Source organism: Bos javanicus, chromosome 7, assembly GCF_032452875.1.
Source record: "Bos javanicus breed banteng chromosome 7, ARS-OSU_banteng_1.0, whole genome shotgun sequence".
Lineage (NCBI taxonomy): Eukaryota > Metazoa > Chordata > Mammalia > Artiodactyla > Bovidae > Bos > Bos javanicus.
In genome coordinates, this window is record NC_083874.1 from 93428783 (window position 1) to 93455141 (window position 26359).

Consider the following 26359-nt stretch of genomic DNA (forward strand, 5'->3'; position numbering starts at 1 on the left):
CTACAGAAATCCTGCTTTCTGACAATTGTGCTATTTCCCTAGGAAACTGATTTTGCAAGCTAGCTGCCTTTGTAGATATAGGTAAAATAAAATAAGTATTCTTACTGAAGGCTATAAAAACCTCTCTAACATAGAGAGTGGTCAGTATCCAAGAGTGACCAATGTAATAATATTCCATCAATTAACAGTGGTCTTGTAGAAATCGCTGCCTTGATTGAAAAGAATTAGATATGCCTGCAGGTTGGGAATGAATGGAGTGGTGGACAAGGCTCCTTAACAGATACAATCAATGCTGATCTTATTGTGCTTAATAATGAGCCCAGGAAAATGAGTAGTTTTGAAGTGACACAAAATGTAATAAATATCAAATTTTCTGATGGACAATTGCGGTACATTTCAATACATTTTGTGGTGCTGATATGGCAAATATCATACCACAAGTCACCCAGGAATTATAATGCCTAATGCCCACTTATATAAACTTTACTTTATGATAAAAATCGCAGTAGAAAATAAAAACACATAGCTCACTGGATTCCACTGCAGACAGAGAAGTAAAACAAAACACAAACCCCAGATATGACAGGCTAATATGGTCAATGAAATAAATATTCATATATGGAAACTGGATGAAATGTAGTTCAGGTTCCCCCACCTCACTCCACCATTAAAGCAAAGATTATACATATTTTTACCAGTATTTTGAGAAATTTTATCAAATCTCCATGGGGAATGGACGGTGATTTGGATGAATTATAATTATTTAGCCATTCAAAACAGTCAGTCGTTGTTCGCAGCTGTACATCTGGACACTGTTTGTTAACTTCAGACTGTATTTCTTTAATGCAGTGTTCTATGCTATATAAAAGAAAAGAAAAAAACTATTTTAGTAGGAAGTAGGTATGGAGCTGTCACATATCACAGGGCCCTAAAATGCTTATATGCAGTACCTGGTGATACACAATTTCCAAAATTATAAAACACCCATATAATATAAAAACAGTAACAGGAAAACTGTGTATTTTCATTCATAATTGAAAACTGGAAGTTCAAGTTTTCTGGCAGTTTCATTTCAAATGCAATAGAGGAAACATATCTAGCTACTAAAAGATTAATTAGAAATTCATCTGTGTTAAGTAAAATTTCAAGCATATTTGCAATGAAATAATGATCCTTTTGGTAGGCAATGGATGGAAGACAGAGATAAAACACTCTTGATAACCAAAATCAGAAACATATATTGACTAAATTATGGAAAACCTCAACCAATCCAAATTAAGAAATAACAAAACAGTTACAAACAAGTTACAATTTAGTTATAAAAGATATATGCTGTATATACAGTTACTACAGCTAAGTATCTTTTCCTGCCACTACACTCTACTCCAAAAAAAAAAAAAAACACCAAAAAATCCAAAATACAGTAAAGATTGCATGTTAAAAAAATAAGACTGGAAGAAAATGAAACAAACGTTTAATAACAATTATCTTTGAGTGATGAAAATTTGGTGTTTTTAATTTTACTTTTCTGTATTTTCTAAAATTCTTGAAAGCATAAGATGAAACTCTTCATTTACAAGTGAATACATAAAGGAAGAGAGAAAACATGCCCAATTGCATCCACCAATACACACATGTTTTAAAAATTCCATTAGAAGTATCTTCAGCTCTGAAACTAAAAAGATGTAATATGTTATTTTAATTTTCATTTACAAATGTGCATTAATTATTATAAATCTTTGTGATGACCTTAGCATAATGTCATTTGTGGAGTCACATGTATATGACATATTACTACCACCTGATGGCAGCATATCTAAACTGCAAGAAAGCTTATAAACAGCAAAGTTATTTTGAAGCTGAATCCCTTCACCTCAAACAGTTATGCATTTGCTTCTTAATAGTATAAACAAACATCTGTTACCAAAAAAGTTGCTACTGTTTTGAAAATATCACTATTGTTCATTATCAACATGTGATAGAAACACTTAGGCTTTGGAAACCAAGCTCTGATAATTAAAATCGATATCATATGAAATTCTTTTCTTCAAAATGTACAAGATATTGCTTGCATATAAAACATAAACTAAAATTCTAAGGAAAGCTTTTCAGGAGACTTCTGAGCATGAGTGAATTCAAACCGAACTACTCTGAAACAAATACATTCTGAGAATCAAAAGCCTTTTCATGTAAACAAAGAACTTACAAGAAAAACAATAGCTCCTTAGGCCACAGGCCATTCAGTTTTCTGATGAAACAGGCTTATTCAGGAATACCAGTTCCAAGTCTGGCACAAGATTGGCATATATTTTCTACATTTACGTATGCACCTCTGTGAACTGAGAAACACGATGCCCGAAGCTCACACCTTGACTCCAGGGACTGGTTATCAAAGGTTTTTTATGATAGCATCCTCCTGTGTCTCATTCAGTGAAACCTAATAGATTGCAGCAATGTGAACTGGACAGGCTCGGCTGCTAGTCTACCTAAATCTATTTCAATCAAGATTCAGCTTTTAGGCTAATCTCTAACATCTGAATCTGGGTAGAGGCCAATAACTACAACTTTATAAATAGAGTAAAGCCTTCAGAGAGCTAGATTTCAGCAATTTGTTCAAACACTGATAAAGGGATTGAGCAGTTGCATTTCAGAGGACCTCCCTCACTGATAAAACTGAAGACAGTTTGAGCTGGCTTTTAAAATCATTTGCCACAAATTTTAAGGTGATAGAATTCATCTCTACCTCATTTTGTTTTTAGTTGGCTGTATATCATATCTGTACCTGATTTTGTTTTTAGTTAGCTGTATAACGTGTCATTCTGCCATTCACCACTGTCTGTACATCTTGCTGAACTCTTGATATTTATCACCTAATTATTATACAAATTAGTATTTTCAAAATTTAAGATGAATGTCAGTTTGTAATGTAACTGGCCAATTTTTTTCTTCTTGAATGTCAAAAATAATTTTAAATTCATTTTCAACATCTAAAAGATAACATTATTTTTCATATATGTGCAGTAATATTGTTGATAGAGATGGTAATCTTGGGTGGGATGAGGTCTATATATCGATAGACTTAAATGACGCAAGATCTTCATATAGTTTTTCAGAAATAACATGAAACTTGTCTTCATTTTGGTTTAAGCTGGTTTTAGAAAAGGCAGAGGAACCAGAGATCAAATTGCCAACATCCGCTGGATCATCAAAAAAGCAAGAGAGTTCCAAAAAAACATCTATTTCTGCTTTATTGACTATGACAAAGCCTTGACTGTGTGGATCACCACAAACTGTGGAAAATTCTGAAAGAGATGGGAATACCAGACCACCTGACCCTGCCTCTTGAGAAATTTGTATGCAGGTCAGAAAGCAACAGTTAGAACTGGACATGGAACAACAGACTGGTTCCAAATAGGAAAAGGAGTACGTCAAGGCTGTACACTGTAACCCTGATTATTTAACTTACATGCAGAATACATCATGAGAAACACTGGGCTGGATGAAGCACAAGCTGGAATCAAGATTGACAGGAGAAGTATCAATAACCTCGGATATGCAGATGATACCACCCTTATGGTAGAAAGTGAAGAAGAACTAAAAAGCCTCTTGATGAAAGTGAAAGAGGAGAGTGAAAAAGTTGGCTTAAAGCTCAACATTCAGAAAACTAAGGTCATGGCATCCGGTCCCATCACTTCATGGCAAATAGATGGGGAAACAGTTGCTGACTTTGTTTTTTAAGGCTCCAAAATTACTGCAGATGGTGACTGCAGCCATTAAATTAAAAGACACTTACTCCTTGGAAGGAAAGTTATGACCAACCTAGACAGCATATTAAAAGGCAGAGACATTCTTTTGTCAACAAAGATCCGTCTAGTCAAGGCTATGGTTTTTCATGTATGAATGTGACTATAAAGGAAGCTGAGCACTGAAGAATTGATGCTTTTGAACTGTGGTGTTGGAGAAGACTCTTGAGAATCCCTTGGACTGCAAGGAGATCCAGCCAGTCCATCCTAGAGGAGATCCGTCCTGAGTGTTCACTGGAAGAACTGAAGCTGAAGCTGAAGCTCCAGTACTTTGGCCACCTGATGCAAAGAGCTGACTCATTGGAAAAGAACCTGATGCTGGGAAAGATTGAAGGCAGGAGGAGAAGGGGACAACAGAGGATGAGATGGCTGGATGGCATCACCGACTGGATGGACATGAGTTTGAGTGAACTCTGGGAGTTGGTGATAGACAGGGAGGCCTGGCGTGCTGTGGTCCATGGGGTCGTGAAGAGCCGGACACGACTGAGCAACTGAACTGAACTGAGCTGAAGTTGTTTTCTGCTTCAGTTCAGTTCAGTCGCTCAGTCGAATCCGACTCTTTGCGAACCCATGAATTGCAGCACGCCAGGCCTCCCTGTCCATCACCAACTCCCGGGGTTCACTCAAACTCATGTCCATCCAGTTGGTGATGCCATCCAGCCATCTCATCCTCTGTTGTCCCCTTCTCCTCCTGCCCCCAATCCCTCCCAGCATCAAAGTCTTCTCCAATGAGTCAACTCTTTGCATGAGGTGGCCAAAGTACTGGAGTTTCAGTTTTAGCATCATTCCTTCCAAAGAAATCCCAGGGCTGATCTCCTTTAGACTGGACTGGTTGGATCTCCTTGCAGTCCAAGGGACTCTCAAGAGTCTTCTCCAACACCACAGTTCAAAAGCATCAATTCTTCAGCGCTCAGCTTTCTTCACAGTCCAACTCTCACATCCATACATGACTACTGGAAAAACCATAGCCTTGACGACACAGACCTTTGTTGGTAAAGTAATGTTTCTGCTTTTGAATATGCTATCTAGGTTGGTCATAACTTTCCTTCCAAGGAGTAAGCGTCTTTCAATTTCATGGCTGCAGTCACCATCTGCAGTGATTTTGGAGCAAAAAAAATAGTCTGACACTGTTTCCACTTTTTCCCCATCTATTTGCCATGAAGTAATGGGACCAGATGCCATGATTTTCGTTTTCTGAATGTTGAGCTTTAAGCCAACTTTTTCACTCTCCTCTTTCACTTTCATCAAGAGGCTTTTGAGTTCCTCTTCACTTTCTGCCATAAGGGTGGTGTCATCTGCATATCTGAGGTTTTTGATATTTCTCCCGGCAATCTTGATTCCAGCTTGTGCTTCATCCAGCCCAGTGCTTCTCATGATGTACTCTGCATGTAAGTTAAATAAGTAGGGTGACAATATACAGCCTTGACGTACTCCTGTTCCTATTTGGAACCAGTCTGTTGTTCCATGTCCGGTTCTAACTGTTGCTTCCTCACCTGCATGTAGGTTTCTCAAGAGGCAGGTCAGGTGGTCTGGTATTCCCATCTCTTTCAGAATTTTCCACAGTTGATTGTGATCCACACAGTCAAAGGCTTTGGCATAGTCAATAAAGCAGAAATAGATATTTTTCTGGAACTCTCTTGCTTTTTCCATGATCCAGCGGATGTTGGCAATTTGATCTCTGGTTCCTCTGCCTTTTCTAAAACCAGCTTTAAGTTGTTTCTAATTGTCTTTAGAAACAAGGTCAGTTGTGAAATTATTACCAAGGTAATTCAGCAAATAGAAATCCAATTAACACATTTATTGACCAAAAATGTCAGAAGTCTAATGTTGATGTAGAATGTCTGCCCTAAATAGTTTAAATTCCCAAATGTACACCATTAGCTGGTTTAGCAAGGACTTTCTAAAAGGATATTCCTAACTTTATTTGTAATATTAAAACCACTGAAAATATTCTAAATGCCCACCAGTAGAGAGAATGGTTAAATAATTACATTTATCCCATGAAACACAGTCATGAAAATGAACTAGAAATACATGGATTAATTTGATAATGATAATACATTATCAACATGGATGAATCTAACAAAAGTAATGTTATGGAAAAAAAGGTACAAATGAATATGAACCATGTAATAGCTTGAAAGCAAGCCATATGATCAAAACACAGTATTCAGGATTATAATCATACATAGTAAAAGTATACAGAAATGTGCTAGAAAACAGAGCACAATGTATCAAAATGTTGAATCACTGTGTGGTACATCTGAAACAAATATAGAATTTTAAATCAACTCTACTTTAATACTAAATACATACATACATACATTTTAAAAGAAAAAAGAAATGTGCTGGAATGATCAATATCACCAAATGCAGGGTGGGGATGGGAGTGGGGTGAGACTAGTGAGGTGCACGTAGTGAGTTTCAGCTGCAGAGGTAACGTTTTATTCTTTATACTACATCATGAGCACGTGAATGTTTATCACAGTATTCTCTATGCCTCTTCATATGTCTCAACACTTCCTAATAAATCTGAACCCCAAAGTGCTTTAATTATAATGACTCTGAATTATCCAAGTTAATGATGTGTGCAAGCGGATGCATTACTGAGTGGCTGTGTGTAAATCAATTTATAAACCATTTCTAAGATGCAACATACAGCATGCTTTTTTTAAAGGATATAATTTTCTCATTCAACATTCAACCCTAGGTTCCTTGAGTGGGAAAATTACTTGTTGAATGAAAGCATATCTGATAAACATTAACTGAATCCTGAATATGCGGCAGGTACTGTGATGTATGCTAAGGACCTAAACATGAATAAGACATGGTCCCATCCCTAAAGGAATTCTTTCTAGTGAGAGAGATAGGCCTGTAAATGAAGAACTACACTCAGTAAGACTTGATAAGAGGTGTGTGTACGAAGCGCTGAGTCGGGGGGAGTACACAGGAGGTAGTCACTCAGTGTGCCTCTGGGAGGTGCAGAAAAGGCTTCTTCCTATAGAAAAGGAGATTATACACGAGGATATTGATGCTCTAAGAAAACTAACCAGATCACTGTGCTTAGAAGTCCCCGATACCTGACCCCAGAGAATTCAGTGCTGGTCATCTAATCTCATGGCTGGGTCACTTTAAAACTCTATTTATTTGGACAATAAAAAAACATGAAGTTATTATTATTATTTTTTTTTTTGGTCACAACCATGTTTACACATGTAGGCATGTGTGTATGTATATATACACTATTTTACTCCAAAAGGATAAAGATGTCCTGTGATAGGCATCACTAAACAACAACTGCACAAGAGCTGATTAACACTGGGGGTGGTGCGGTTGAGGACAGGGAGAGGAACTGAGGAAAAGAGAATAATTATAATCGTGGTGCTTAAGCTTACTGTAAAAACTCTTTCAGGATTTAAAACTCATAGTCGTTATTATTCAGTCACACAAAAAAGTTCAAAGGGGAAAAAAAATATGTTCTACCAGTAAAAATTATTAGAACTTCTTCAATGTAAAGGTTTTAGAGGACATAAAGGTGTGCTTTCATAGAAGGGTGAGAATTGTTATTTTTTAGAGCAGGGTAGAGGTGCCATGGCAGAGATTCAAGACTGCATCTACAATATGGAAAATGGAAACATTAAAAAGCTTTTTTAAGCTTTTACATGTTTGTTGCTCTTGTTTATACTTTTTACCAACATAAGTTCAGTCTAAGGAAAAGGTTTTTTCAATACTCTGATATATTTAAAAACACCAAGAACTAGTTGTGAAGTAAATAAGAGTTTTCTGCCTTTTAGATAAACCTAGCTCATCTAAGGAGATTAATAAAATTCCTTGGAATTAACAGGTAATTAATAGGGAAGAGACTGATAAACCATAAGTCAGCCACGAAATGAAAACTTACTTTCTTGAGACAAAGATGTTTTTCAAGCATATTTCTTAAAAGGCTGTGAAAAGAATTTATAAGACGACTATTTCAATGAAATGTAGCAAATTTATATATTTTTGCTAAACTATTTTCTGTTTCAGTTATTTCAAAAGTTTTAACTGTACTCTCAGGGAAAAAAACATCCTTGACCCCAAATCCTATTAACAATACTCTCCTTAAATCTTCTCAAATGAATCTTCCCCTTTCCATTCCTATTGTGAAAGAAGGGGCTCAGGATCTTATCATCTCTCATCTGAACTATACAAATAGCCTCCCAAGAGTCCCATCTATTGTCAATCCACCTTTTGTTCAGAGTTATTCTCACCAGTCCTCACCACAAACGTTTACAGACGCTTTAAAATGTCCAGATTGCTTCAGGAAAGTTCAGACCAATGTAGGGCAAGTGCCCATCTAAAAAATCTAAAGCACTTCCAAAAGAGTCAACCAATTGTGAAATACCCCCCAACTTCCATTCAACGGTGGGGTAGTCCTGACATTGCTGGAGTGAGCCTGGCATCATATACCAAGGTACAGTTTCACTTTTAAAATTACATATGACTTGGGATCCCTTTCCATAATGTAGATAGGAGCTCCATGGAAGTGGCACAGGACTCTGTTAACAATATAAAGAACATTTCCCAGAAATGTTCTACAGCGATATTAGGACATGGCAGTTTAACATCCATGACAAGCAAGAGTAAGTTAATGTGCTATCTTTTTTATCTATGGAGGCTTCCCAGCTTTCATATTTTAGCATAGTTACTAAAGTCAGAATGTGACTTATCCCAGTGAAACCACACAAACTGAAAACTGGAGAAAAAGTGAGAAATTTGCACCAGCATTTACTTTGGGGATGATTCCCTTGGTTCTCTTCCTGAGAAAGAGAAAAAAGAAGAGAGAAGGAGAACGTATATAATAATGAAAATCAGACTATATCAGGAACATATATAGTTTACATCTTTATCTTCATTGCCCAGATACATGCAATCACTAAGCCAGACAGATCTGACTGCAAGTTACAAACTGAGGGTTTAATTAATACGTATGGCCACACTGAGGAGGCGGGACATTCAGTATACCATTTCATACACTGCTCATAGGAGAGAAGACAGTGGAAGGCCGGCTGAGGAACAATCTTATCACAGCTAATTATACAACGTCTAAGAAGCCATCATATAACCTTTCCTAAGGAAGGAAGGACACATGTATGCATGTGTGTGTGCAGTAACAGCAGAAAGACTACAAATAATGTAAATGCTCATCAAGAGGGAATTGACTTAGTATACGGAGAAAGTTTTTAAAATACATTAAAAAAAATCTAAGTAAAGTACACCCACAAATCCCATCTGTGTAAAAAGGAGAATATATTTTTGGGTGCACACAACTATATATAAAGAACATTTCTGGATAGTTCTACAATAATTCATTAGTGTAAGTTACCTCTGAGGAACAAGATGAGGAGGGTCAAAGGAGTTAGAAAACTTCCTCATCTCTACCCTTCCATACTCACCTTTTCCTTGTATTGGCCTTTCTCTACTGTCTGCAAATCTTCCTGAGTATGTATCATTTTATAATGTAAACTACTTACCGGAAGAGAAAACTAGCACTTGATGATAGCTTCTTGTATCCCATTCCACTCATCTAATGTCACACTAGCTAAAGCAGACACAGTAGATGTCTAACCTCTAGCCTACTTTGTCCCAGGACTTTTTTTGGCAATGAGAATCCAGTGCCAAACAGTTAGCCTTTAAAGCAAAAATAAAGGAGAAAACAAGACCAGCTTTCAGGCTCCCCAACTCAACTTCTTTCCAAGTCCCATAAGACGATATTCTTAGTCATAATTCTAGAACAAAGACTGTGATTAGCAAAAGCTGTGGCATTAGTGATCCTTTTAAGACAAGGTGTTTACTTTGCTAAATCCTTGACGAGGCCCTTTCCCAGGGAAAGCTGTTGGGGTTGAGTTAGCTCTTGAGGCATTAGTCATTGGCAGGAGAGAGGGGCCAGCCACACAAGCTACATTTCCTTAACAGGGCCCAGTCTCCTTCTAGCTTTCCCTCCCCCATGCTTGTCCTCATAGCTGAGCTGGCTTCACTGGGCATCTCTGGTTGGCATCTCAGGGCTGGGGGTTACGTCCCCCTCAACCATTAACTCTGACCCTCCCTCCAGAATAGTGCCCTACTATTGCTGGCTCAATCTCCTTATCAGGTCTGCATTTTTACTACAATATTATTCACACCTTTGCCATTAAAACAGCTTATAGACAGGAAGACACTTACTTCCTTTTCCTTATTTCCCATGGAAAGATAATACAATAATATTTCTTACTGGAATATCCTGAACGGTGATTCTTTATTGTCTTAGGCCTGTTTGGCCAAAAGTTAGTAAAGCTAACTCACCTAAAAATAAAGATTATACTTTTAAAACCTGTTGAACACCTAAAATGTATGCATTACCTGAAAGAATCTCTTAATGATAATCTGATAAGCTACTGATCCCACATTTTACGCTACTTATCTCAGTCTCCTGAAGCAGAGGTCTAATGAAAGTTTTGAGGGCATATAATACAGGACTCTGGAGAAAGAAGTTGGAACCTCCTAGACTTCAAATAATGGAGCTAATGGTGACAGATCATGATGAGAAGAAAATGGTCTAATATGCCACCTCGAATCAGAGAGCATGGTTAAATTTATAGAAACCATCTATCCAGTATTCTGCCACAATATAACGTTAACGCCCTCCCCTACCACTCTGACTCTACCTCTCCTGGATCAAGACCAGTGATATTATCCACAGGAGGACTTCTTGTTCTTTCTTAGATTTAAAAAAAAAAAGAGGATGGTGGAGTAATCCTGCACAGTGCCAGCAAAACTTACATCCTGAGGTACACACAAATACTGTCTATGGTTAAGAAACAGAAAGGCAAACGAAACTCAATGATATATCAATTGAACATTAAGAGGAGAAAAATCATTCATGATGTACTGTAAGCCCAAGAAAACTTCTATGCCTCAATATTGCATTAAGCTAATACTAAGTTTTGTTCAGCTCAAAACAGATTTTAGTGCTACGTGTGGTTTTTAGTTACCGGGGTGAGTCTGTGGACACATCATCCACAGTATCCCCCTTTGGCAGGATATTTACCTTCCTGCTACCAACGCTGATATGTGTTAGAAGTAAGTGATTCAGTGTCACTGACTTCCACTGTCAGACCTAAGAGTCACCTAACTCTGACTTGAATGCAAATGAGGATGTAAAAGTGAAAAATGGTCTGGGAGAATGACAGCCTCTCTTGAAGGGCAGGTGAAGGTTCAGTGACCTCTGGGCATTCTAGTCCATTCTGGTGAATCACTGCTTTGGGAAGCAAAAGACCCTGTGGCTCATAAAACCTGATAATATTAAGAAGAGGGAAGGAATTCACACTTAGAATTCAGGGTCACTGCTAGAAACACAACTTTAAAAATTCAAGGGTAAGGAAAAATACCATATTTAAAAATGAATTACTAATGTTTTCTTCTTTAAAAGTATTGGGAAAAGCCATATCATATGGATGTTCATTACTTATTCAGTGTACACCATTGAGAGATAAATAGAACTGTTAGAATACAAAAATGCCAAGGGTAATTCAACTACTGCAATGTAAGTGTGGCATAACTGATTCGTCATGACATACAATTTTCTAAAAGCTATTCTGTTAGGAGGCAATAAATGAGTGCATAAATGATTTACACTCTTCTGAAACATGGTTATTATTCAGTATTTTATTTTTAAAAAATATATACACCCTATACTATTATGTTTATTCTCTAGAGTATAATAAAAACATAATTGAATTTGATGAAAAATAGACTTGATTCTAAATGTAGCACACAGCACATACAGCTCTCCCTTATTTTATCCCCCATGAAGATCAATGGTCACTTGAGGTGGTTTTGCTCTAGGTTTGTTTTAATATATGGGCAATAAAATATTTTTAATTTAAAAATTATATCCTTATACTCCATATTTTCTTTTTAATACTAACATCTGAATTTTGACCTAAATAACTATTTATGACGGCAAAGTACAATATTTTAATCATTGTTTCACTTCTCAATATGATTTCTTATTGACCAGGTAGGACAGGAAATAACTGTAGATGGTTTAGCAAATAAAAAATGAAACCGTCTATGACAAAAGCATCAGAGCTCAGTGACTTGGTTTTTTTCTAATCTCTTATTTTATCTCTTTTTTTTTTTTGGCTATACATGCTCTGCGGCAGGTGGGATCTTGGTTCCCTGACCAGGGATGGAACCCATGCCTCCTGAGGTGGAAGTGTAGTCTTAACCACTGGACCACCAGGGAAATCCCTCAGTGATTTGTTCTGATGGAGCCTCAAGGCCATTATGAACAAAGAAAGTCACTTTTTAGAAAATATTTAAATTGTTTTAATATAATCATCTCTCTATATATACATATATATATATACATACACCTGAAACTATCACAACGTTATAAATCAACTCTACTTCAATTAAAAAAATTTTCTTAGCATCAGTTGGTGAAAAAAAATTCTCTAGAATAAGGATAAGTGACTTGTTAATCTATTTAAGCTCATACTCATTTCATTTATAAATTCCTTTGGGTGAGAAACTGTGTCATGCAATATAGACATATATAATATTGAATATATAAATTAAATAAATACATAATTATACTGAAGTTTAACATAATGATTTTATATTCACATATATAATATAAATTATAATACACATTCTCTGGAGGAGCCTGGTAGGCTGCAGTCCATGGGGTCGCTAAGAGTCGGACACAACTGGGCAACTTCACTTTCACTTTTCACTTTCATGCATTAGAGAAGGAAATGGCAACCCACTCCAGTGTTCTTGCCTGGAGAATCCCAGGGACAGGGGAGCCTGGTAGGCTGCCGTCTATGGGGTCGCACAGAGTCAGACACGACTGAAGCAACTTAGCAGCAGCAGCAGCATAATGTGATTAGGTCACGTATACATGCTTTTTAAAAAATGATATATTATGCTATTTTTTAAAAAGATACATATATATATTTATATGGGTATGTATGTATATACATATAAATTAATGGTAGTTACAAATTAAAAATAAGAAGCTTAATTCTCACTATTGAAAATAAGGGAAAAGTTTTCCCTCTCCTTCTGTTTCTTATTTACCTTAGAAACTGCAAATGTAAGTACTTTTTCATCTCTCTGAAATGTATCCCTTGGAAGACTAGATAGATCTTTTGTCAGCTTTCTCAGCCAGGACTGTCTTTCTCAAAAAACTGGGAGCCATCCTTTCAAAACACAAACACCAAGGGAGATAACTATCTCCCTGTGCCTGTGAAAAGGAGCAGCCTAATGTCAGTGGGTGCCTTGATTCAATTTGCAAAACGGCTTCTTATCATAAAGACATGAGAAGTTTGCTTCTCCTCAGGATGATGCCAACTAGCTTACACAGGTGCTTTTTACTCATGGTGAAGTTAGGATGAACCGAGTGTGAAGAACTGTGCTATCAATTCTATTTGAAGGCTGGTTAGGAAACAGGAAGGAAGGAGGCAGGGCACAACCATGAAAAGAATGATATAACCATTAAGAAAAACAAGGGACCACAAAAACCTTTTAGAAACTGCTAGGCCCAAGATGGTGGAAGATTCGCCTTCAGTAGACCTTGAGCCTCATTATGTGTTTATTGTAATTTACAAGCATACATTGAAAGATACACCCACGGCACCATGACAGTTCTGAGGTGACTGCAGAGACCAAAAGGTGGGTGGTGGCCCAATCCTTGGAAATATCTGCCCCTTCCCCAAAATACTTGTAATAATCCTCCCACCCATTAGCCTATGAAATTACCCAGCCCGTAAAAACGAACCACCCCATGTATCAGGGCTGCTCACGCCTTCTGAGAGACCCCACGCTCCTATAGAGGGTCTATCTCTCTAAATAAACCTGCTTTCACTTTGCTACGGCTCACGCTTGAATTCTTTCCTACACGAAGCCAAGGATCCTCACTTGGTGGGCTGTCCCAAGTACTTGGAACTCTCCGGGGACCAGGGACATGACCATCCTCCTGCAACCCATTTTTTCCTACAACAGATATTGTTTCTCCTGAAAATATGTTATTACATATAATGGGTGTACCTGCTGCTGCTGCTGCTAAGTCGCTTCAGTCGTGTCCGACTCTATGCGACCCCATAGATGGCAGCCCACCAGGCTCCCCCATCCCTGGGATTCTCCAGGCAAGAACACTGGAGTGGGTTGTCATTTCCTTCTCCAACGCATGAAAGTGAAGAGTGAAAGTGAAGTCGCTCAGTCATGTCCGACTCTTAGCGACCCCATGGAATGCAGCCTACCAGGCTCCTCTGTCCATGGGATTTGCCAGGCAAGAGTACTGGAGTGGGGTGCCATTGCCTTCTCCAAATGGGTGTACCTACTAGACTATATAAAGGGCTGTGATTCCTTTCTGCTTTTTCAGTCTCTTAGCAGATCGCCTGGATGTTTCTGACATTTTGATTTAAAGCCTGTTGAATAACAGAAGAGTTTTCTTTCTCTTCAGCCTTTGTGGAGAGGATTCCCAGAATGGGAGAAGATTTTAATTTTAATTCCTCAGCAATATGATACTTTTTTGCTGTTTATAAAAGAATTTTTGGAGTATAGGCTATCTTTTGAATTTAAGTTATTTATGCCCATTGTTATGGTGAAAAGTAAACTGTATTCTCATATTAAACATGAGGAAAAAACTGCAGGAAAATTTCACTTGCTCGGTTCAGTTTCTTTGACAGTGTATTACTATACTTTAAATTTTTAAAAAGGAAACACTGTTCATCATTTGATAATAGACATTTTTACTGTGGTTTGCCTATTTGTAACCTACACTGATAGGGACAGAGCAGGATAGTTACACTGGTAGTGGTGGAAGTCCCAGAAGGGGATTACAGATAGAGAGGAAAACCAAGGGGACTTTGGGAAATCACTGCAGGTTAACAGTTGCTTAAGAAACCTATCATAATGTTGTACATGAAGCAGGCTTGCTTAACTATAAAACGATAAATAAAAGCACAAGATATGCCCTAGGTCATTAAGTGAAAGAAACAAAAAAGGAGGCCTGCATTCTGCTGGTTGAGCTCAGCAAGATAGAAGATACTTAGGACCAAGGGCAAGAACTTAAAGGAAGGACAACATTCCAAAGTAGGAGACTCTCATGATACAGAAACCTGAAATGATGCAACATATTTTAGGATATGTTACCATCCTTCTGCTGGTTTAACTAATTGCTATGACAGTTAGTTTGACCTCATAGGGTAGAACATTCTCCCGCCTGATACAAAGGTGATGTAAGTCTGATGTTTACTAGAAGAACAAGGGAAAAGGCAGCCTTCTCCCCTCCCCTACTTTTCTTTGATTAAACAAATGTAGCCCATTGTATCCTCAGGGCAGAGCCCCCTTGCCTGCCCGCTTGCATCTCTCACAAGTGTCCTATATTAATAAGCCTACTTTCTTGCCTATCACTTTGCCTCTCACTGAATTCCTTCTGCCCTGAAACAAGTCCAGACACTAGGTGAGTGATTCTAATTAAAAGACCATGAGTTCTGAATCTGAGTTACATGGTTTCAACATAAGGAGAATTATTAGAATCTTTGGCCAAAAGGATTGCAGTGAATGAACTGACCTTAGGGTCCACAAACACATATGAAGACAAAGTCCTTTCTATCAGAGAATATGTATTAGTGGAAATCTGCTTAGCTGTTCCTGCTTCCCCCAGTGTTTATTTATTTAAGTAATTCATTTATTTTTGGCTGTGCTGGGTATTTGATGCAGAGCATGGGGCTCTTTGTTGCTGCACACGGGCTTTCTCTAGTTGCAGTAAGTGGAAGCTACTCTCTAGTTGAAGTACATGGGCTTCTCGTTGTGGTGACTTCCCTTGGGGAGCACTGGCTCTAGAATACACAGGCTTTAGTAGCTGCAGCTCACAGGCTCTAGAGTATACTGGCTCAGTACTTGTGGTGCACTGGCCTCCCTGCCGCAAGGCATGTTGGGTCTTAGTTCCCAGATCAGTGATTGAACCTGTGTCCCCTGCATTGGCAGGCAGGTTGCTAACCAATGGACCACCAGGGAAGTCCCTCCTCCAGTGTTCAGTAACACTAATTTTGGAGTAGGTGACAAAGACTAACCTCACATAGATGGACTGCCTAGCCTCCCAATTAAGTGAGGAGACTTAATATGACAAACATTACATAAAAATAATTTAATGTTCTGCTTTCAGCAGTTCAAGAAATCCATGACCCTACACTACTATTTTTTGAATATCTAGTTTCAAAATTTTAATTTCTATGCTTATCCATCAAATGATAATGTTTAAACATATTAATGAAAATGCAGGCCATCCATACTGGCAAGCCCTAAGAAATCATGAACAGCATTGCTGTTGTTCAGTCACTAAGTCGTGTCTGAATTTTTGGGACCCCATGGACTGCAGCACTCCAGGCTTTCCTGTCCTTCGCCATTTCCCGGAGTTGGCTCAGATTCACACACCCACACATGACTACTGAAAAAACCATAGCTATGGCTATATGGACCTGAGAGTCCCTTGGACTGCAAGGAAATCCAACCAGTCCATCCTAAAGGAAATCAGTTCTGAATATTCACTGGAAGGACTGATGCTGAAGCTGAAACTCCGATACTTTGGCCAACTGATGTGAAGAACTGATTCATTTGAAAAGACCCTGATGCTGGGAAAGATTGAAGGCAGGAGGAGAAGGGGATGATAGAGGATGAGATGGTTGGATGGCAGCACTGACACGATGGACGTGAGTTGAGTAAGCTCTGGGAGTTGGTGATGGACGGGGAGGCCTGGCGTGCTGCGGTCCATGGGGTCGCAAAGAGTCGGACACAACTGAGCGACTAAAAGAACAGAACTGAGGGGAGCAAAACTTGCCACCCTAAAATATGCCTCTTTGGCATATTAAATTATACCAAGCTGTCTGTTTTCTAAGAAACACATAAAGTAAATAATCTGAAAACCAAGTAGGAGTTACCCTTTCGTTAGAAACATTCACATTCATAAGGAAAAAATCTCCATTTGTAAAGGTATCTCCTTCACTGTACCAGGCAGAGGATAACCAAATCTCCTATCAGTGGAGAAGGCACTGACTTAAGCCTGCACAACAACCTCACCCTTGTTCATGACGCTTTTCCTGGTAACTTTCCGTGCTTGATTCTCCCCAACCTCAACAACCTCTTTCATCTTTAGCTGAGAATAGTATTTAAGATGAGGACTTTGGCCACTTTGGCCATCTACTCAGTTTTTCTGAGTCTCTCTCATGAATACAGGCTATTTTACACTTTTGTTTGAGTTTTTCCTGTTCATTTGTCTCACTTCAATTTAATTATTAGACTATGCAAAGAACCTAGAAGGGTAGAGGAAAATTTCTTCCTCCCCAACAACAGTAGTTCAACAAACTTTATCTATTTGAAGGCAGTGCCTGTATTTTTAGCCTTTTTTTAAGCCTTGTTTAAAGTAGTAATCAGATAAGAAAAATCATCTTATATCCTAGAGGGAAGGGTCTACTTAATTTTTTGAGGAAAGTTAGTGATAATTAAAACCTAAAATTTTCTTAAGAGCAGGAAACACTAAACGTAGACTAGATAATAAAAGTTCTTGCAAATGAAACATGAAACCAACTTGTTTTAAAATTAACAATATTTACCTTCTAGCATTTTGTTCTATCTTTTCATCAATGTCACTGAAGATCTGCTTAAACTCCAAGTCTCCAGGAAATGAATTTAACAAACAACGTAGGTCAAAAGAATTGTGGGGATATTCATCTCCCCAATCCATCCTGAGGAAGAAGAATAAAAAATGTCAGTTTCCCCAAAATGAAAGAAAAAAAAAAACAAACCCTCAAGTTGTGATACTAACCCCAAAATTTTAATTCTGATTTATAGGCAAGATATAGCAGTAGAAGCAGTAGGATTATTATTAATCTAGGCAGACTGTTTTGTTATTTAAATTTCATGAGGTGTGACCCAATTTTTACACCTCTAAGGTTTGAAAACGGAAAAGAAACAGAGGCTGCCTGAGCATCCGCTTCTCATTGTATCCTAGAGCTGCAGAGTATCCTGTGAAGCCTCAGAGACCACTGTGAGCAAGGGTAGATGCTTCGAAAATTTAATTATTAATAAATGCAAGTAATTTCTTCTCATACAATGAAACAGCTAAAGATTTCTTATCGGTTCTTATCCTGCACTTCAGAGAAGTAGTTTTGGAATAAAGCTTTTATTTTTCTTCAGAGAATTTAAGAGAAAAACATTTAACAAAAACATTTCAATATAAAAGTCCATAGCATCACAATACTTATCATTTGAAACTCAATTAGTTCCCAATACAGAATAACCATGGATATACCATTTTAAAATATCAAAAATCCTCATACACTTGGATTCTCCTATCTTAAAATATTTTGCAGTAAAAGGTTTAATTTTTATTTGAAAACAAATTATATTATAGGTATATAATATGCCATAATTAACATTAATTTGAAATCAGGCAAAAAAAAATCTCCAAAACTATAAGCTAAGTGGTAGATAATGCTATGTCCACCAGAAGTTATGCTTTAGGACAACAAAACCTCAGTATTTCCATATACCAATGAGTATGATATCTTCCTGTCTTCCTAGTAGCTCAACTATTACCAGAATGTGTGTGCTTGTGTGTCCAGTCACTCAGTCATCTCCAACTCTTTGTGACCCCGTGGACTATATTCCACCAAGCTCCTCTGTCCATGGAATTTTCCAGGAAAGAATATTGGAGTGGGTTGCTATCTCCTACTCCAGGAAATCTTCCCAACCCAGGATCAAACCCACATCTCCTGGGTCTCCTGCTTTGGCAGGTGGATTCTTTACCACTGAGCCACCTGAGAAGCCCCCAACAGTCATTTTTAAATCCAACAGTCAGTATTACTAACAATGAATTCAGTTTCTATATTTGTATATTTTAAAATCTTTTTAGGTAATTCAATTTTTCAGATGATGAGTTATTCAAAAAGTGTTGCCAAGAAAAGGAAATTCCACTTTTGTAATGGAAAGACTTGAACAGCTGATTAAAGTTCTTGTAGAGAACTCAGACTTGGTAAATATTTTGTTTGTAGTCAGCTTCTCTGTAATAAAACAAGTTATAAATATGCTGTTCAGAGTTGCTCCAATTTGTCAATATTGTAAAGACTCATTACTTCAGATTCCACATAAAACTAAAGAAAACATGTGATGAAGTTAGCTTAAAAATAATAGCAAACTAGTAATATAATTTGCTGTATATCTACTGTACAGATATACTATACTGTATGTCTACTACGTATAAGGGACTTTATTTACATCACCTTCCTTGCTATGCTATGCTATGCTAAGTCACTTCAGTCGTGTCCGACTCTGTGTGACCCCATAGACAGCAGCCCACCAGGCTCCCCTGTCCCTGGGATTCTCCAGGCAAGAACACTGGAGTGGGGGGCCACTGCCTTCTCCAATGCATGAAAGTGAAAAGTGAAAGTGAAATCACTCAGTCGTGTCTGACTCTTAGCGACCCCATGGACTGCAGGCTCCTCCATCCATGGGATTTTCCAGGTGAGAGTACTGGAGTGGGGGGCCATTGCCTTCTCCGTCACCTTCCTTAATCTCCATAATAACTCTAAAAATAGTTATTATCCTCATTTACGGGGAGGGAACCCAAAGAGATCCATGTTACACACCTACCCAGTGTTAGCAGGAGGGTTGGAACCCAGACCTGTTTGCTTTTAAAACTTGAGGTTGCTGGTCTGTTGAGAAATCAACTGGTTACTACTGCATATAAAACACTGTAGAATATATAAATGATATTAGTCAAAATGTTAAAATGGTTATCCTTAGACAACTGGATAGACTATGGTTGATTTTTATTTTCTTCTCCCTATTTAACATTTTCCTTTGTTTTGCAATAAGTAATTATCATTTTATATATAATTAGGAAAATGGTTAAAAAAAATAAGTCTTGCTCTCAGGAGGTATCCAATCTCTTATTTTACATTTCCTGTATGTCTTCATTTGAAATATCTCCCAATCTTAACACTTGTCTCCTGCCATTCATAATTATCATTTCTTTCAAAATCTGATTCAAACTTTACTTAATTGCTCAGTATCTCTTGACTATGACCATTTCATCAAAATTTTTGTATTGTTTTGTTGTATTTGTGCTTACAAATGCTTGTTAAAAGAAAATCTCTTGTTTTGTATGATTTCAGCATTGAATATGTATGCTCTGTCCTTCACTGAAATCAGCTCTGGAGTAAAACTATAATGTTCTGAAACACATCAATCATTCAAATGAGGTTGGTGACCAGGATTCTGAAGGATTCCCATCTACGTGGTTGCATGATTTTCCCTATTTAATCTCAGTGGAAAAGTTAATCAGTATACACAAAGACTTTCTTTATAAAGGAATGACATTAGAAAGGAATGCCATCTGATAACAATGATGCGGTACCAGAATGAGGAGGGTTCAGAATGTCATACGACAGACAGACAGGTGTGATGTATGTACGCTAAGGTGTCAAGGTGATGAAGGACAAGAGAACCAAGAGTCACCTTTACAGAGGCAGTAACGCTCAAGATGCTGTGCGATTGGATAAATGAAAACTTGATGGGCAAACTATAACTAATGAGAAAATTAACCTAAATGAATAGGACCAACTTGAGAAATAAATACAGGAGGGACAGCACAGGCAGCTGACACTCGAAAGTCTGGGTTTAGAAGTTTTCCTATTAGGATGGCAATGACGACTACGGGACTGTGATGAGAAAGAAACAAGCAATGAAGGAGTATGAGCAAAGACCCCAAACTTCCCATTTCCTCACGTGTAGTCTGTGGGCATACACTGCATCTGACACTGTGCAAGAAGGAGCAGAGAGATAGTGATTGAACAGCCTCTTCCTCTCAAGGAACAGTAATAAGATGGTAAGAAAGGGAGCCAGTAGAAAAACCCGCTGCTATATTCTAAGTAAAAGATAACTATTACCTCAACAGTAGGAAGGTCAACTATTGAGGGACCAATGTAATTTGGGAAATACTTCAGTGGTACTTCAAAAAGATAGAATTACCTTTAAAAAAAAAATCTAAGGGGAAAAAGGAAAGGGTTATGAAGTTATAGATCAATATATAGGTTTATATTCTGTTTATGTTCCTGTTATGTTCTGTTTATGAGACTTCCCTGGTGGCTCAGACGGTAAAGTGTCTGCCCACAATGTAGGAGGCCCAGGTTTGATTCCTGGGTCGGGAAGATCCCCTGGAGAAGGAAATGGCAATCCACTCCAATACTCTTGCCTGGAAAATCCCATGGACGGAAGAGCCTGGTAAACTACAGTCCATGGGGCTGCAAAGAGTCAGACACGACTGACTGAGCGAGTTCACTTTCACTTTATGTTCCTACAAATTGTCATTAGGGACACAATGGTAATTTTACACAATGAATGAAGTCTCTTACCCTAATCTATGATTAACTAAAGGTGGGATGATAACTTTTTAAAGTACAATAACTTTGTTTTTGAAATCTCCATTCAATAACACTTTTTAAATGTTCATTCTCCTATAATGTTTCTGATCACTTTATGTATAAGATTAAAAGAAGTCTAATATTTCAAACAAGTATTAGCACCTGATATAATATTAATTATTGCCTTTTAAAGATGAGTTATGTTTGATGAATTATATCTAAGCCAAATATCTGTAGGTCAAATTTCAGCCGTAGGCAAATTAAAACAGTTGAGTTAAAAATTTCTAAGAACAGTGACTATAATAAAGTATGAAAATATTATAAGCACAGCCAGAAGACATTACAGTAAAGCAATAAAACTAACAATACCTTATTGTGATCAAAAGAAAGCACACAAAAGTAATTTTGGACTCTCACTTGTCCTTTAACATATTTTAAAATGATACCTTTCTATCCTAAGGAGTCTTCTTTATTTAAACACATAAAATGGTTAGAGTTCTTATTTTATCTTTTATGGTTTCTTCAATAATAAAGATCCTGATTGCCATTCTCTTTAAGATCTACACGATCAAAAAGGAGTGAAAGAGAAAAACCAACTCTTGGGAAGAAATTCACACTGAAATTTAGTTAGTAAAGGAAACATCTGGATCATGTGATTTCTTCTCTTGTGAGAAACCCCAGGGAGCAGAGTCACATGGCTTTCGTTTCTACGGACAGACTGTGGAGTTAGTATATCCACCTGCTCTAGCTCACGTGAAGCCTTACCATTCAATATTATGATCTAGCCTAAAACAAACACAGTTAAATAGCACAGTAAGGAAGTGCGATATCTTGATCAATTAAAAATAATTATATGTACCACATATAACAACACGTTTGAAAATGTTGTTCTGTAATAAAACACCATTTAACTCTAAACATCACTGACAAGGAATCAATAGACTTGACTTCTGATCCTGGTCAGCCAATGCCTCTGTGACTTTGGGTGAATCATTAAGTCTTTCCAGAGGGATGGAGTTTAGGCTCCTCATTCATAAAATGAGGTAAATGGATTTATTAGGCTCTGAGGTTTCTTCCAGCCATAAATTTGCTGTATTCTAAAAAATGGTAGGATAAGGATATATTTCTGAACCCCTCAAATTAACTCTTCCCATGGACTATTTCATTCATTCATCAATACCGTCATTTTTTTCTGTATCCCAGACTCTCAGAGCTAGTTTTAATTCTTCCCTTTCCCCAGGACTACTACATGAAAAGCTAAAGCAGAATTTATAACTTAGCAAGAAATATTATGTGAAAAAAGGAAATGTGAGCAGCAAGACCTTCTTTCACCGTAACAGGCAGATGCCCTGTACCAATGTTCCATTTCAGAACCTGCAGCTCCCTAAAATATTCTAAAAAAGCAATCAGCCCGTTTCTGGGTTCATCTGAACTGACACAGTCTTTACACAACAAAAGATATCTGAGACCAACTGACTTATGGGCGTTATGCCTCCACAAGGAAAAAGGAGACATTAGGGATCATATCTTTATGGCCATCATGTATCCTTGGTATTTTTTCTATTATACTATATTCTTGTTTGGCTTAAATTTGCTCATTTGATAAAGAAGCAAAGTGAAAATAAACTTTGACCAGGCCATCATCCTTAAATCTGAACCAGCCTTTTCTTCTGGTCTTGTTCATTTTCACTTTTCCATTCTTATCTAGTCAGAAAGTAGTCTTCCTGTATCATTTACAAAATACTGCCAACATTATATAATTAAAATTTTAACTTTTACTAAATCTTGACAATTTTATGTAGTTCAGTGAACTCATTTATTGGGACATGGATTAAAGGTATAATGACTAAATATATTAAAGATAATAACAACTAACTTACGTAGCATTTATATGGGCCATGCACTGTCCTAATTACTCATTTAATTCTTGTCTTAATCCTATGTGACTTCCCTGGGTGGCTCAGACAGTAAGGAGTCTCCTTGCAATGCAGGAGACCTGGGTTTGATCCCTGGGTCAGGAAGATCCCTTGGAGAAGGAAATGGCAACCCACTTCAGTATTCTTGCCTGGAGAATCCCCATGGACAGAGGAGCCTGACAGTCTACAGTCTATGGGGGTCACAAAGAGTCAGACACGAATGAGTGACTAAGACTTTAATCCCATGTAACAGGTAATATTATACTTGCTGTTTGGTCACTAAGTCGTATTGAACTCTATTGCAACCTCATGGACTATAAAGGCTCCTCTGTCCATGGGATTTCCCAGGCAAGAATACTGAATGGGTTGCCATTTCCTTCTCCAGGGCACTCCCTATATCGCGACCCAGGGATTGAACTCACATCTTCTGCACTGGAAGGAAGATTCTTTACCACTGAGCCATCAGGGAAGCCCAGGTTCTATTATAATCTATATAATAAAGATGTAGAAACTGGGGCACAGAGAGGTTGGTGACTTGCCTGAGATCACTTATATAGGAAGTGGCAAAGCTGGGATTCAGACTGCTTCGAAGGCTGTCATTAATTCACAATGTTTTAAACTCTCTGTATAAAATCATACCTTTTTATCTTACACATGTTGACTTGCCATATATATTTAACAGCTTTCCATAGAACAATTATAAATTTCATTCATTATGAAGCCTATGTAATTTCCAATTTTTTTTTTCTATTTTCTTAAGGCTAGATCTTTCCCTATGATATTTCAGAGTTGCCAAAAATGTATTTCTTTTCATCAATTATTGAGAGTTGAAATTTTACTGTTTTGGCCTCCCCAAAGACTGAGAAACAACTCAAATGGATCTCCTTTTGCTGATAATCATTTCAAATACCTTATACATTAAAGTCTTATAACAGGAAAAAATGAACTTGTTATCTTCTTCAATTTATTTTTGCAACTCTCAGCTATATATAGCTTTTCCCCAGACTGCTGTGCTTTCTACTAATTATTGTGGAAGTTCTGATTATCATAATTATATGAGCTAGAATATTGATATACATCCAGTAAGTACTCATATTAACATATTACAGCTATTAAAATCCCCTTTGATAAAATATATAAAATACTTCATTGTAACTCCTCTATTAGTAATTTATGTATGTGTATGTATGAAGTAGAAATTGACAGGATCAGTCAGAATACACTATTGTAACTTGACAAGCAAACAGAATTAATTGTCATATGTTTTACTCACCAAATTGACATTGCTTTATTTTTCAGTGCACCTCTCTTTCCAGAAAATATTTTCATTTTAAGAACTCTATAATTTTCAACATGCAATCCTAAGCATCTCTTGCTTTAATACTACAGTAAAATCAAGATAATTGAAAATGAATTTAATTTAAGCAATTTTTGTAGCTTAGAATTCATATTTCACATGATTTAAAAGTCATAAAATTATATATTTTGCGATTAGAACTAAATAATGTCACAAATTATGGGGTTATGATTAACTTATGAATTTTCAAGTACAGTAAAACCTTAGTAATTTGGAAAACAGTACATCTGCCTTAGAAAGTTTAAGTTATTGAAGCACTTTTAAAAAAGCAGGCATGTTATATAGCAAATGGAGATAATAAGCAATTTATGAGATGTCAAATTATATTTTTAAGAAACTATTTTAATAATTATGCAAGAATGCTTTGAACTTAGCATGCATTTTGTATTGAAGTGGATGCTTCTAAACAAGTTAGAAATTGAAGAATTTATCCTAAACTGTTAATATTATTGATTAGTTAAATTAATGTGATACTACTCACTTAAATTTTGGTAATATAATTAATTAAATCAATCTGATAAATAAACTCATCCATTAAAATACCCTTTTAACACTTTTGGGGCTTTGCACCATCAATTACCATCAACTACTCCTACCATCATCAATATTGCTTTCAGCTGACTGTAAACATGTTCAAGTTTCAAACCAACAAAACCCTCCTTATATCCCCTTCCTTTTATAGCCTGACATCTCAAAATAGCAGCCCATATTTCTTAATCTTATGTTTTTATCCCTCACTTCTTGACCCAGAGCAATCTGGTTTCTGCTTCTGGCTTTATACGGAAATTGACAAAATATTTTTCAGTCCCTATCTTACTCAGTCTCTGCACTCCTTGGTACTGACAGCTATTCTTTCTTAAAGTTGTCTTCTCTCTTGTCAATTTTCCTAAGTATTATGCCTTCCTAGTTCCCTTCTCAGAGAAGGCAATGGCACCCCACTCCAGTACTTTTGCCTGGAAAATCCCATGGATGGAGGAGCCTGGTAGGCTGCAGTCCATGGGGTCGCTACAGTCGGACACGACTGAGAGACTTCCCTTTCACTTTTCACTTTCATGCATTGGAGAAGGAAATGGTAACCCACTCCAGTGTTCTTGCCTGGAGAATCCCAGGGACGGGGAAGCCTCGTGGGCTGCCGTCTATGGGGTCACACAGAGTCGGACACGACTGAAGCGACTTAGCAGTTCCCTTCTAGTCTCTTACACCGTTTATTCAGAGGCTCCTCGAAGGAGTCCTCACTTCTGTAGCTGGCCAGCTCACATTTCTGTTTTTTATCTCATATATACTATCAGATATACAATGACGGTGCATTTCTATGCTAGAGGACCCAGCTTTCCTGGTCATAACTGATTGATTCAGGGATAGAAATCTGACGCAAGCTGAACCATCAGGTGCATACTAAATGAATTATGATATCTGGAATGAAGGCAGGAACAGGGAATCACTGGTAGTAAACCAATCACATTACTTCCAGCCTCCCAAGAGAGGGTACATAGGTAAATGGATTCTTTTGGCCGAGGCCCCTGTAATTGCCCAGTTCCTTTTCTCCTCTGACTCACTGATTGCTCAAACAGTTTCTTTTTGGTTCTGTGAGATACACACGATAAATCCATTCCCTGCTTAAGTGCCCAACAGCCACTTCTTTTTGTTTGTATAAATTAACAAGAGTAGTTTTTATTTAAACAAATAAACATCTTGATTGGCTCCTCTCTCATCTCTGACATTGAACACTGATATTCACCACAGGTTTCTCTCTAGACCTGCTTCTCATTCTAAACACTTTGCTTGAGCATTTTCATTCAAAGCAATTACCTCTTTTTATGTAATTTAACTGTT

General features: G+C 37.4%; 1 protein-coding gene across 2 annotated transcripts in view; it reads right to left on the minus strand.

Annotated features, from left to right (window-relative positions):
* The window catches only part of MCTP1 (multiple C2 and transmembrane domain containing 1), a 1073276-nt gene that overhangs the window by 352012 nt on the left and 694905 nt on the right, over window positions 1–26359 (minus strand). For both annotated transcript variants that reach the window (XM_061424408.1, XM_061424407.1), the window contains 2 exons: window positions 17444–17575; window positions 696–858 (listed from right to left, as the gene is read on the minus strand). In XM_061424408.1, the coding sequence (XP_061280392.1) occupies window positions 696–858; window positions 17444–17575 (295 nt within the window). The remainder of the gene's footprint in view (window positions 1–695; window positions 859–17443; window positions 17576–26359) is intronic.